The sequence below is a fragment of the Meleagris gallopavo genome, chromosome 15, assembly GCF_905368555.1.
Source record: "Meleagris gallopavo chromosome 15, MGAL_WU_HG_1.1, whole genome shotgun sequence".
NCBI classification, from domain to species: domain Eukaryota; kingdom Metazoa; phylum Chordata; class Aves; order Galliformes; family Phasianidae; genus Meleagris; species Meleagris gallopavo.
In genome coordinates this window covers 17,728,906-17,743,287 of record NC_139418.1, presented here as the reverse complement: position 1 = coordinate 17,743,287, position 14,382 = coordinate 17,728,906, and the positions used below count along the sequence as shown (strand labels likewise).

The 14,382-nt window shown below is 39.7% G+C and overlaps 1 protein-coding gene across 5 annotated transcripts in view; it reads right to left on the bottom strand.

The window, feature by feature from the left end:
* The window catches only part of KDM3B (lysine demethylase 3B), a 53,256-nt gene that overhangs the window by 30,487 nt on the left and 8,387 nt on the right, over window positions 1–14,382 (bottom strand). For 4 of the 5 annotated variants that reach the window (XR_014886597.1, XM_085236835.1, XM_085236836.1 and 1 more), the window contains exons 2-7: window positions 9,259–9,426; window positions 6,976–7,089; window positions 6,484–6,589; window positions 3,046–3,170; window positions 1,894–1,962; window positions 406–984 (exon numbers count right to left, since the gene is read on the bottom strand). Coding sequence is in view for 4 of the 5 variants with exons in the window: in XM_085236835.1 (XP_085092961.1) it covers window positions 406–984; window positions 1,894–1,962; window positions 3,046–3,170; window positions 6,484–6,589; window positions 6,976–7,089; window positions 9,259–9,426 (1,161 nt within the window). In the remaining variant the exon portion in view is untranslated. Of the gene's footprint in view, window positions 1–405; window positions 985–1,893; window positions 1,963–3,045; window positions 3,171–6,483; window positions 6,590–6,975; window positions 7,090–8,035; window positions 8,166–9,258; window positions 9,427–14,382 lie in introns of all 5 variants that reach the window. The other variant, XM_085236837.1, reaches the window with a different exon arrangement.

Below are 14,382 nucleotides of genomic sequence, written 5' to 3'. Positions count from 1 at the left end.
CAACTGAAAGCATATTCTCATGCATATTTGCCAACACGAAGACAATGGATTTTAAGTAGGCTACCTTCCATGTGACATGACCAAATTGACTACATTAAGTGCAGTGCTCTAAATCACTTTAAGGTTGCATTGTGTAAGAAGCTGCACTTAAGAAATTAAGGCTGAATAAAGAACAGAGTGCTAAAAAGTTGTCTCTTAAAGGTTCTCTACTAAAAACTATTTTCTTTTGGATCCTTTCTTAGATCAAGTGATTGAAAGATCATTGTCTCTGGAAGGGAGAGATTTATGAAAGAAAAAATAGTTTTCAGTTCCACGGACACAGTTAGTACTACAGACAAGTTCTACAAGATCTGATGCTGAATACATATTTCTTCCTTGAATATGGCAAGATCATAGTCTACTCACCTCTCCCTGGGCTTGAGTTCGGCCTGTTTTCAGTTTCTCCTGTCCAGTAATTGCTGGCAAGCTAGTATCGGAGATTCTCACAGTTGTTGGTGTCAAAGCAGTTGTACTAACCGTGGTTGCAGAAGTCACTGTGCCTTGGCCAATCTGTTCCAGTGATTTTCCAGCCTCTTTACATCCAGATCCAACTAGCAATGCTTGTCCAGACACAGAGGAAAATGGAGTGAATGGCACTGGTGTGTCACCACCAACTGGCTCATCTTGGACTACTAATGTTCGACCATTCTCTTTGGTGTAAGTAGCAAAGCGAATATTGCGATTAATTTGAGGAACAAATGAAGGCAACTGTTTGGCCCTTGGATCCAGTCCTGTTTCACTACTGGAGACTCCTTTCCAAGGACCTCTGCTTGCCTCACCTCCATCACTACCATTGCCATCCACCTCACCCCTCTCTTTTAGCTTCTTTGTTGCAGAATCACACCCAGAATCTGAAACATTTTTCCTCCTCCGTCCATCTTTTCCCTCGAAACTTTCTCTCTTCTTCTTCCCTTTAGATGACTTAGATGCTTTTAGACCCCCTCCCTATAATAAAAAAACCCATACAATCAGTAAACAGAAGGTCTACTTCTAAGAGCATTCTCTTTGTTAGAACAAAGACTACAGTAGTCTAAGCTTAGAAAGATTTATTTTAAAAACAAACTACAGATCTGAAGAAGGATACAATGTAAACAACAAACATCAGTAGTCTTTTTTTGCGGTTGCTGAAGGAGGCTCTTCATTTTTGTGTTAGGGAAGGATCTCCAAAGTGAACTTGTTAGGTGAGCTATTTTGCTGTACCACATGCCATATCATAGCAAACTCTATGAAACAGGCAACATGGACACACTCCAACATAATTCTTGTTTGTGTAAGGCAGGTATTTGCACACCAACTTGTGCAACCAAGTCTAATAACTATGGATCTTTTCAAGGGCAGACTTCTTGTCCATTACCCAAAGACTGTAATTTTCAACTGTAGGATATACCTTATCCTTTAGCCTAGGGTAAAAGCACAGGTCCAAATTTTATCATGGCACCTCTCAACTGCAGCAATGAAATGCCACAAGCGTACCAGCCTGCGTTAGAGAAGCCAGAAGATACTTTTTAGAAATGCCTAGCAGGGTCTGTGGAGAAGCACAGGGTGATCCTGTTAAAAGGAAGGCTGTGAGCATAGAGACACTCTTTAGCAGAGCATTATCTCTTAAAACAGAACAATAACACTGATTACTGAAACCCCACCCAAGAGCCATGCTGAAGTTAATAAAACAAGCCTGAACTAGAAAAAAATAGATGGTTTAAAGAAAACTCATGTCCATTTCCCAAAGTGGTAACTGACAGAGGAAAATTTTCTTCACATTACCAAAAGCCCACAGTGAACACACTATCAGTGTACAGTTATTCTCATGTTCTCTTTTTTCAATACTGTATATAAAGACCTGAAATATTATAGTACCTCACTCGGAGAAGTGTTATCCATCACAACATGAATCAGACGAGGATCCACCGACTTTATTTCACCAGTCTAATTTTATGCAAATGAATATTGAGGAGGTAGGAGGAAGAAGAGAAATAGTTATTTTTTAATTCAGAATACACAGTATCAACATTAGGAGACCTTAAACACATGCTTGAATTCCTTAGCAATTACTAAAGGCTTTCAGTTTACCTTCCATTTGGCTCCATCTCTTTAGTCCAAGAACTTTCAGATTTGATTGCCACCACTGTTTTCTTACGTATTTGTTCTAATGAGCATATCTAGGTGCATCTCACTACACTAAACACAACTGTCTAAATCTGTTTTAGTACTGTTCTAGCATTCTGCAAATTCATGCTGCTAGACATAGAAAAGACTACATCAGTTTATGCTAATAATCCTCATCAGTACCTCTGCTAAGGCAGCAATAATTACCCAGTTTTTGTAGCAGTGCATGGAGGTTACCTTTTTATCTGACAGTAGATACATAGTAAATTTGCTTCTTTCCTGGCACGCACCTGCTGAAAGCCTATACTCCGGAATTTCAATCTCTCTAAAGTACCAGACTTATTAACCATACGTTTTATATTTCTTTCCTGTAAATTAGCAATAGATACAGTATTCAAAGTGTAAGATTATTGCACCTGTGTATAGGACTCAGCGGGCACACTCAGTGCATTTGTTCTGCACGCTTATTGCATATGGAAAAGGCTACAAGGAAAAGAAACCCACTGCTTTAATAACATCCACACAAACCTACAGATTTATTTCTAGCTGCTCATGAAAAAGGAAGCCATTAGAAGCAGGCTGCTGGTAAGGCTGAACTACTGTCAAACTCCACACAATCACGTAACACAAACCAAAAACCGATTGGAACAGCCTAAGCTGAAGTACCTCAATCAATTCAGCTTAGACTAAGATTTCATCTTCTATAACGCACTTATTTCAAACCAATTCCTCAGTCTGCCAGACAGAAGCTGAGAAATGGCACAGGAAAACCATAGCATAACCGACCCAGAAAGAAGTTTTCCTTACTTCTATCTCATGGAGAATAACAGGTTCATCACAACTTGAGCTTCTGGGAAGAAACTGTATTTTAGAAAACTTAAAGCAGCACTTCATATTTTTTACCTCAGTCACAGACACCTCCATGAGACGTGTTATTGGGTCTTGATGGCTCACAACACCACAGAGCCAGCTATTTTCATCTTCTGGTTGGTAAACTTTAACTCTTTGGCCTTGGATACTGTAAGGAACTGGAAAAGAAGCACTTTTGAGTTTATTTTCAAGAAAGCTTGGCATCATGCAAGGTAAGTATCATATAAGAAAAAGAGTTCAGGCCCTAATTATCTGTACAGAAGCGTCAGCTTTCTAGCGGAACAAAATTAAAATGCTAAGTCTTCTGCTGCAAATTCTGCCCAAGCCAAGCATTCTGTTCTTGTAGTAACTCTGAGCTACAGTAAAGAAAAAATTCCTTTAGTTTACAAGGAGGAAAAAAAAAAAAAAAAAGTGAAAGATCAAAATGAACTTGTTCCTTTGGCAAAAAAACAAGTGTGGGATACTTGCTATGTTCTTTTCCTTTCTAACCTACAGGTCAGTAATTATAAGGCATCAACCCAGAAACTCAGTTCAGTTGCATTAAGTCCCTGAATAAATAGTACATAGTTCAGAGTAGAAACATATTTGTAACTGTGAAAATAATAATAAAAAAATCAATATAGTTGCATAAATATCTAGAGTCTCTAGATCAAGCGTTTTAGTTCCTTGACATGGGGAACATTTGTCTACAGAAAGGTTTACTCCCAACCCACTCCCTCTCTCCAAAACAGCATGCAACGTGTTCTTCCTGCAGATTAAAAGAAGTTAATATCCACCAGTCTGTATCTGCAGGAAGAAAATCAGAAGCCCAACTGAAACTCTACTTGGCTAGTATAGTAGAAGGCAATTAAAAATGCTTTTATAAATACATTAGGAGCAAAGGAAGGATTAAGGAGAATCTCTAAACTTAACCATACGTGAGGGCAAGTGCAGTAGTGCAGTGACAAAAGATGTGGACAAGGCTGAGGTACTTAATGCCTCTTTTGCCTCAGTCTGTATCAGTAAGTTCAATTCTCAGGGTACCCAGCCCATGAAGTTAGATGATGGTGACAAGGAGCAAGATGAAGGTCCTCCATTCAGAAATCTACACAGCCAGATGGGATTCACGCAAGAGTACTGAACAACCTGGTATAAGTGCTCACTAAGCCACTTTAAATAATTAGCCACTCTAGCTAACTGGGAAGGTTCCAGTAACAGGACGTTAGAGAACACGAATCCAATCTACTATAAGGGTAAGAAGGAAGACCCAGTGAATTACAGGTCTGTCAGTTTGACCTCAGTCCTAGGGAAGATCACAGAGCAGATAATTTTGAGCATCATCACCTAATCCATACAGGACACTCAAGTGATCAGAAGCAGCTAGCAAGGGTTTATGAACAGCATGTCCTGCCTGACCAACCTGATCACCTTCTATGATAAGACAGCCTGCTTAGTAGATGAGAGAAAGGCTGTGGATGGAGTTTACCTTGATTTTAGTGAAGTGTTAGGTGCTGGCTCCCACTGTATTCTCCTAGAGAAATGAGCTGCCTAAAGTATGGACAGGAGGATTCAGTGGATGAAGAACTGGCTGGACAGCAAGGCTCAAAGTGTCACTTAAATGGAGTTCAATCCAGTGGCACATCCCAGGTCTCACTATTTGGGTCCATTCTGATTAACATTTTTGTCAACGATCTGGTTGAGGGGACTGAGTGCACCCTCAGTAAGATTGCAGACAATACGGAGTTAGGCAAGACTGCTGATCTGCTTTAAGGTAGGAAAGGTCTGCACAGCGATCTGGAGAGGCTGGACTCAGGAATCAAGTCAAGCACATTACATTCAACAAGGCTAAGTGCTGGCTCCTGCTCTTGAGTCATTAACAACTCTACGCATCAGTACAAACCAGGAAAAGAGTGGCTGGAAAGCTGTCACGCAGTAAAGGACTTGGGACACTGGTCGTTAGGAGGCTGAATGCAAGCCAGCAGTGTCCCCAGGTAGCTAAGAAGGCCAAATGTCATACCAGTTTGCATCAGAAACAGCATGTCCAGCAGGACTAGGGAAGCGATTGATTGACCCTTTGTGATCAGTTTTGGGTCTCTCACTACAATAAGGATATTGAGTTACTCAGTTGTATGCAGAGGAGTTGTTTAGTTTGCAGAAGAGGAGGCTGAGGGGAGACCCCATCACACTATCTGAAAGGAGCTGCAGCAAGGAAGGTGTCAGCCTCTTTTTTCCAGTAACAAGTCATAGGACAGGGGGAAAGATCTCAAGTTGTGTCAGAGAAGGTTTAAATAAGACATTAGCACAAATTTATTCATGGAAATTTAAATAAGACATTAGGACAAATTTCTTCATGGAAAGGATGGCTTCCAAATGGACAATTCTGAAGTTACTAGGTGTATGCTATAATGGGATGATAATAGCAGGGTGGCAAAGTCTTTGGCTACAGCAAATGAGAACCAGCCCACATGCAGCAGCCACAGATGCAGAAAAAAAGGGAAAAAGCTGCTTACCTTGGGAAGGCCTCAGGTAGGCAGAGATCTCCAGCAAGAGATGCTCTCACCTCCACTGCCAACCCTTAAATGAGGGCTGGGAAAGGGTTGATCCTGGTTCCACCCCTTCCAATCATTCAGATACATTGCTTGCACCTGAGATCCCCTGGGTTGGCCCTGCCTTCCCACCAAGTGCTCAATCATTGTTTCAGGCCATGACTTAGCATTGCCACTACACTTGGTCACTCACATAATTTATATCAATACACGTTTTATTTAAGGAAAGGGAACCAAGTAAATCTCCATTAAGAATTTTATTTGCCCTCAAATGTAATACAGAGGCCTACCTCTTAGGGGGCTACCTGACCAACAAACCCAAATTCTGGATGGAAAAAAATCACCTTAGCACTAGAAGAACACAATGCGACAAGCAAAACCTATAAACAGAATTAAATCCTAGAATGCAACCTAGGTAACGGCTACAGTAGTAACACTATGCTGAACAGCCACAGTCATGCAGTATTTTAAACTTACATGATTCATGCATTAAACATCAAAACACCAGAATGTAAATTTGATGCAACAAAGGAAAATTCTCTCCGATCAAAAGATCGATGAATCCAGAGTAACATAATATCTAAATTTCCAGAACTTAAGAACAGCACCAAAAAAAAACTCAAAACAAGCTTAAAAAATAAAATAAAATAAAATAAATCAAGAAAGTCATAAATACATGGAAGTTACAAATCATATTCTGTGCTACTTCAATCACATCTTCAGTGATAATATACAGAATTTTTAGTTGTATTGTAGCAACATACTTATTGGTATCTGTCACAAGGTAATGCTCCTTCAAATAAAGAACTTACAAAAGAATAGGGAAAAGTGATCTTCCAAACCAAACAGCAACAGATACTATTATTATTCTCCTTCACAAATCCCAGAAAAATCCAATTGTTACACAACAGTCATAGTAGCCCTGAGCAACAAAAAATAGTCTTACCTCTACTAAATATCTCCTGAAGTTTCTGGTCACTGAACAATGAATTGACAGATTCTCTTAGCAAAGGCTGTTCCTGCAGTATCTGATTCTGACTTTCTGTTCCCATCTGCCAACAATAAACAATTTTAACATACAAGTAGAATGTTTTAAGGTAAGAAAATCTCCAATTTTTGAGGGACAGCTCTTCTTGGATTGTTTCCAAAAAGCAAAACAACAACAACAAAAAAAAGTATCTGTGAAACTTCTGTTGCAGTTATCAGCTATGTGATGTTTAACTGATAGCTCATCAAGTGAGCAATGTGGGCAGGAATTAGGACTTCTATAAAGCAGATAGATCAGCATAAGTACCTGGAAAAAACATGGAGCAAACCCCAAGACATGTTAGGCCAATGAAAAGAGACAGACAATAATATGAAAGTGGATCTGTACAAAAATAATAAAAATTGACATGCTCAGCATAAAGTTAAATTTTCACTATATTTGAACAAATACCTGAAATAATCGTAATCCACTGGCATCAGACAAGAAACGTAAATGTCTGTCCAGAAGAAACTCCACTGGGACCACAGAACCTAAACCCAGCTTATCTACTAGAGGAGTAAAGGTCTGTAATGAACGAAAGAAAATGAAGGTTATAAACACAACTGAACACACAGATCAACAACAGTTGTCTTCATCTATTTCTTAAATGTTCAAAGCAGAACTGAAAATATGTTTTACTGTATTTGTGGCAGGTTAAAAAAACACCTTTATATACGCAGCTTCCTCTGAAAGTAACACCTCCTATTTGTTTCCATGCAAACAACAACAGATACAAAAAGCACAGCAAATTGTTACAAAACACTATTTTTCAATAGTCACCACCATTAGCTATATATTCTTGCCAGTGACAAATGAGAGCCTGCATGCTGTGCTCATAAAAATCTACACTGGAGAGATGCCCCTCTGTCACCATTGCTGAAACACACCATCCAACCCTCACTATGCTGACATCCACTCTTTGGTCTCCCTAAAACATTCAGCAAGCACCGATTAATGTCAATGGATGCACTTTTTTTCTGCATGAAGGAATTAAACTTCACACCTTTGCTTAATATGCACTTCATATCAGAGGCCATTTTGACAAACTGCCATCTGTCACATGGCAACAAAATGTAATACAACACTAGCAGGAAGGTTCAATCTCTGCTGCCACACCACGAATGTCTACCTTTGACGCTGTGGGCCAATATCATAAAATAGGAAGCATTACTTTTGGAGAAGCCCTCGTTTTTCAGGTATCGCCTCTGGAACAGAGGATTTTCATTCCTGCACAAAAGATACACTAAGTAGGCGTGCAAACGAAGGGAAGCGTTTCTTGCTACTGTTCTATGCAGATTTGAAGCTCATATCAGGTGTACTTCTGACAACCAAACTACAGAATATGTTACTAATGGAAGAATATGCAGCAGACTCAAAACGATAACCTGACAATGTAATTTGCTGATGGAAGAAGAAATTACCAACCCCTGTAGTCTTGGAAATGTGTAATCTGTCTCATGAATGCACTTACATGATTTTAACACAAATGTATTTATGACATTTTTTTGTCTTTACTGCTCATCAAGTTTATTCATACTCCATTCTCTTGTTCATGACACTGACAATGCACATTTATTTTCCCATTGAAAGGAAAGTTCCACCTACAGAAAAAAAAACACATTCTGTCTACAGAATCTCTACTGTAAAGGCCTGGTTTTATTCTACCTTAAGCCAACTGCAGTAAAAAAAAATCCCTGAGAGAAAGATGTATCAAACGTTTTGCTTTGAGTTCAAGCGTTCATTTAAAATACTAAGATTCAGATTTTACCAAGGTAAAAGGTTTTTCATCGGAAAAAACATTCTAACGGGCCCATGCACAAGATGTATTAAAAAGTAGACAGTAGCATCTCAAGTAGTTCAAAGATGACAGAAAAAGAACAGAAGAAAAGTGAAATAATAAAAATCAGACTGCATAAAAACTTGAGTAAGACTCTCACATGAACTCTCCTCTTCAAAAGGCAGTAAGAGGAGAAAGAAGGACATAAGGAATCCTCTTCATTGTATGCTACTTATCAGTGTTTGATGTTTGACGGATGGATATACTGGCAACTCTGGCTAAACCATACTGGCTTTAGTCTCCAATCTCATGGCATCTAAATGCCATGTAAAGAGCCACATGGATTATCGCTCCATGTAACAGGAAAAGGATCTGTACGTCATGTTAGTTAATGCTGACAACATGGAAACAAATTTTTGTAGTTTACGTTAGGAGTACACAACCCATACTGCTAACAGATCAGGCACAGTCCAGAGCCTCTTTTCTTCCCCAGAGACTTTCAGGAATGACTGTTAAAATGACGTAGCAATCTCTATCATATAGAACTCTACAAAGTCCGTAATAAGACCCAAAGGCTTATTCTTTTAATTTTAGAAAGGCCTAACACACTCCAAGTTCTAAAATTGGGAAAAATAATCATCTATGTACGTACCATATTTCTTCAGACATTCAGATATTTCATTTCTGTAGGCTTTCCATTTCTAGAGCAGAAACTATAAGCAACTGTCTTTACAAGAGCACTACAACTCCCAGTTACTCTCCTCTTCACAAAAAAAAAAAAAAAAAAAGAAAATCTGTCTCCAATCAAGTTTTAGTACCTGCAGAATGGAGCCCTGTACTGTAGCCACATCTTGTGATTCACAGTCATGCTGATGCAGATCTCTGAAGGATATGAAAGCTTTCAGCCAAATACTCACCAGTGCGGGCCACTGTTTTGGTGAGACTCGAGCCCCTTGAAGCAGAACTGGATCATTTCGAGGCGCCCACACCAATGATCCTTCCAGCAACAGCACTATAACCTCTTCAGCATGGACTTTTACCCAGGCATGTTGCTTCCAGTTACAGCCATCAAATTCCACAAAGATCTGATTTAGTTAAAAAAAAAAAAAAAAAAAAAAGAAAGAAAAAGAAAAAACACTATTTATATTCTACTCAGTGTCTGAAAAAAGTTATGAGATTCTACAATCTCTATTGACAGGGTAACTGCAGCTTTAGTCAGAAAAAAAAAATCAGGATTAATATTTTAATGTAACCCCGAGTACATCACATCTACGTAGCTACCGCATTTCAAAAGAAATGGGAATCTAATTCATAGCAATTACTAAACTATGGAAGACGATTTATTGCCCGAACACACATCACTGGCACCAAACGCTGTCTTTCTCCATACAAAACTAAAGATGGAAAACTTCTTTATCCCAAAATACAACTGATGATCTAATGCAACCTTCCTGCACGCTGGGAATGACATGGGATTTCGAGACTCCTACTTGTCATTTCAACAGACAGCCAGTATCAGAATGGATAATTTTATAGCTGAAATTCACCAAAATCCTTCTGCCAGGTAAGTTGGGCGTTTGTGAAATCCACACTACACAAGAAGTCTTGTGCTACCCTGTACATTACACTAAGCTCTCTGAACCAAATGCAGATATTTCTGGCATGAGATTATCCAGAAATACCTACTCACCAGACTTCATGACCTGATACATACATGCAAGAATACAAGCTGCACTAAGTTCTAAATCATTGTTCTCAGATATCTTTTTTTCCCCTATCACAAAGGGTACACATTAAAGCTATATGCAATTACACTGCAAGAATGCTAAGCAAAGTTACAAGCCTCACTTGATGCCCTAACAGTAAGGGCCGTTAAAGATTAAAACATTCACCCACCAGTCCTTCAGCTACAGGACAGTAGGTATCTTACCTACTACACATATACAATGAACAGATAGTCAAAATATACTTTAGTACAAAGTACATACAAGACCACTACGGATAACTGGGCATTAACCAGAAACAAGGAGTTCTCTGCTTTACCAATAATCTGCATTAAAAGAGGCAAGAGGTCTCCACTTACAGTCCTTTTCCTCACCTCTTTTTTCCAGATGCAAAAGCTGCCCAGAGAGAGGGAAAGAATATGGAGCATCATTCACGATGAAATCTTCAACTCTATTACTGCCTGAACTGCCCTTCTGAGAAAGAAGACTGGGTTTCTCAAGGTATCCCTTCCTTACATTCAACAAATTCCAGCAATATAGTGAAAATTCAACTTAACACTTTTCCTGTTTCAAGATCTGTACCTTTCTTAATATTGTATTTATGCTACTGTGGCAATAAAATGTGACAAAGAAAGGACTATCATGTTATGATTCTGTTATCATAAAGATTACACAAAAAAGATGGTCAAAATGAACTCCTGGAACGTCAACTTCAGAATACGTCTTTTCACAAGGTACTTAAGAATTTTATTAAAAGGAGGATTTTATAAGCAGCTACAAAGAGACCACCTCTCTGTAGCACATACACTGGAACTACTTGGCAAAGATCCTGAAGGCAGACAACATAAATTCAACAGCCATTAATTCAAATAAGCAGTGAAGCACAGCTTGCTTCCCAAAAAATAACATCTATTAGCTTAATTTTTTAATTTATTGCTTTATACACGACTCAAGGTAATTTATTGTGACAGACATGAAATCAGGCTGCATGGAAATCTCTTCCAGTCTTAAACCACAACATATCTCATATTTCTGTGAATTATTACAAACTGACCAAGTGGAAAAGCTCTACTTTAGCTGTAAATTTAACAAGTTACTTCCTGGTTTAAAAACAAAAACAAACAAGACTCCACAATCCCAGAAGAAATAGTCTTTGATGAACTTCAGGATGGACGTTCCACATTTCTTTAAGGTGCTCGCTAAATATTGTGACAGGTACTGTGATTGCCAACATACACAAAGCAGCAGCAATGCCTTCTGTTACTTAAGTAGAAAACCAGATCTTGGTTTCCCTTATTGAAATCTCAGATCCAGAACTGGAGCTGAAGAAAAAAGTCTTCTAAGGCTATTATACCGCGCTCACTCCTCTTCCCTGCAAAACAGAAAAGTCGTGGCATTTGTTTTACACAAAACATGTCCGATGCTCAGTTTTATTCCACCTTTGTATAAATAAGAAACTGAGTCCTTCCAAACTCTGATTTACAATCACGGAAAGCCATAATTCATTCTAAACCAATACCAACTAGAGTACTTTCCTCAACAGAAAAATGTAGGGCAGTTGTTCTAGGCCTGTGCAAGACCACACATTATATCAGGAGAAATTACCACTGTTGTTTTCAGCAACTCATATCAAACTAAAAGGGCAGCAAGCCTCAAGACAAATGACCTGTATTCTCAGCTTCTGGAATAGAAACAGCTTTCTTGTGTACTAGGAGTGGCAACAAGCAGAAGATGACTAGCATAAAGTATTGTTTGTGCACATACTGCCTTGTGTGACTACAGGAAATAACTACACGATGCATGAAGAGAGACCCAACACACTCAGCATGAGAAAACTACTAAGGGAATCCCGAAACATAAGTCTAAAGCAAGGGAACTTGTGACAGACTTTTGAGTAAATAATACTTATTTGCTTTTGATATGTAAGTGGCAAAAAAAAGTTCTACCTTTGTTGTAAAACTCAGAAGTTTTAAGCAAAGCTGTTACAGTATAACAGAATATCCTGTTTCTTTTCATCTTAACTTAAAAATCCTGTAGTTCCGAGTCAAAGGGAAATGCTAAAGCCATGGCTATGCTGGAAAGAATTACCTCTCCAATGAATCAATGATCCTACAATTCATGTAATCACATACGCCAACATCTGCTGATCCTTCTAACTTTGCTCATGAGTTTAGACAATCCACTGACAACAGTAATGGTGCTTTTGAAGAGTTGTTGATGGCAACAAGTAGGAATAAAATAAGTGCAGACATATCCACATAAAATAGTAATTAAAAAAAAAGATACTGGTCAGATAAAATGCACCTGCAGGATTTCCCCAAGTTCTTCTATGGTGAAAATGTCTTTCTGAAGCAATATCTAATTACAAAGAAGCTTGGGTTTTATTAATATATTTTTTTAAATCTAGAAAAATTCTCTTGCAACACAGGAAGCGCCACAAAGATGATAAAGGGCCTGGAACATCTCCCGTACAAGGAAAGGCTGAGTAACCTGGGCCTGTTCAGCCTGGAGAAAAGAAGATTAAGAGGAGATCTGATAGTTATCTGTAACACTCTAAAGGAGGTGGGAGGCAAATGGATGAGGCCAGGCTCTTCTCCATGGTTGCAGCACTAGGACAAGGAGCAATGGCCTAAAGCTTGAACATCGGAAGTTCCATACAAACATGTGGAAGAATTTCTCTGCAGTCAAGCTGACGGAGCACTGGTACAGACTGCCCAGAGAGGTGGGGGAGTCTCCTTATTTAGATATATGCCAGACCCATCTGGACACCGACCTGTGCGACCCATTGTGGGGAACCTGTGTTAGCTGGGTATTGGACTCAGTCCTCTTGAGATCCCTTCCAACTCTTGCAATGTTGTGATTCTGTGAAAATAGAGAGGGCGCAAACACATCTGTAATTCTCTCAGCCCATCTACTCAGCTTTTTTTTTTTTTTTTGGTCCAGCCCAATAAAAAGTGACACCAGAAAGTAGAGCTGTTGCTCTGCTTTATTTGATATACAAAGACAACCTGAAGTGTTTGCCTAGAAGATACATTTTTTCTCTAGCTGTTACACTAACATTCAGGTCTTCAAGCATTCTAAAGAACTACAGGCTGGTTGGTACAAATAGAATTTCTCCAAGTTCTCCAGTTCCTCCAGAAAAGCAGTAACAAAACAAAAGTACCATAGACAAACTGATCTTTTTTCATCATATGATAGGCTCCAATTATGACTTATAGTAGAAAAACTACTAGAATTTGCTGCATTACAAGGAACAGACTTGTAGATGCTAAGTAGGAAAAATGTAAGAAAAAAATTCACATTTGAGGGGATTATATTCTCAACAAAAAATTTTAAAAAGCAAAAAACCTTCAAAAGTATCCCTTAAAATGGTCTTAAATTTTACTAGTTTTGAAACTCCCATCTTCAAGAAGGGCTGGAAGGAGGATCCTGGGAACTACAGGCCTGTTAGCCTGACCTCAATACCGAGGAAAGTAATGGAGCAAATCATCTTGGGTGAGATCACACGGCACGTGCGTGGAGTCCAGGGGATCAGAGCCAGCCAGCATGGGTTCATGAAGTGCAGGTCATGCTTGACCAACCTCATCTCCTTCTATGACTGGGTGACAGTCTGGTAGATGAGGGAAGGGCTGTTGATGTGGTCTACCTAGACTTCAGCAAAGCCTTTGACACAGAAGCCTTTGACAGCCTGGTCTCTCACAGGCTTCTGCTAGGGAAGGCTGCCCGTGGTCTGGACAGATATACACTTCTTTGGATAAGGAACTGGCTGAGGGCTGTGCCCAACGGGTAGTGGTTAATGAAGTCCAGCTGGTGACCCGTTACAAGTGGTGTCCCCCAGGGGTCGGTACTGGGGCCCATTTTGTTTAATATATTTATTGACGACCTAGATGAGGGGATTGAGTGCACCCTCAGTAAGCTTGCAGATGACACCAAGTTGGGAGGTGGTGTGGATCTGCCTGAAGGTAGGGAAGCCCTACAGAGGGATCTGGATAAGCTGGATCGCTGGACTGAGATGAATGGGATGAGGTTCAACAAGGCCAAGTGAAGGGTCCTGCATTTTGGCCGCAATAAACCCAAGCAGCGTTATAGGCTTGGGGATGAGTGGCTGGATGACTGTCAAGAAGAAAGAGACCTGGGGGTGCTGGTTGATGCTCAGCTGAACATGAGCCAGCAGTGTGCCCAGGTGGCCAAGGGGGCAAACGACATCCTGGCTTGCATTAGAAATAGTGTGGCCAGCAGGAGCAAGGAGGTGATCATCCCCCTGCACTCAGCTCTGGTGAGGCCGCACCTCAAGCATTGTGTTCAGTTTTGGGCCCC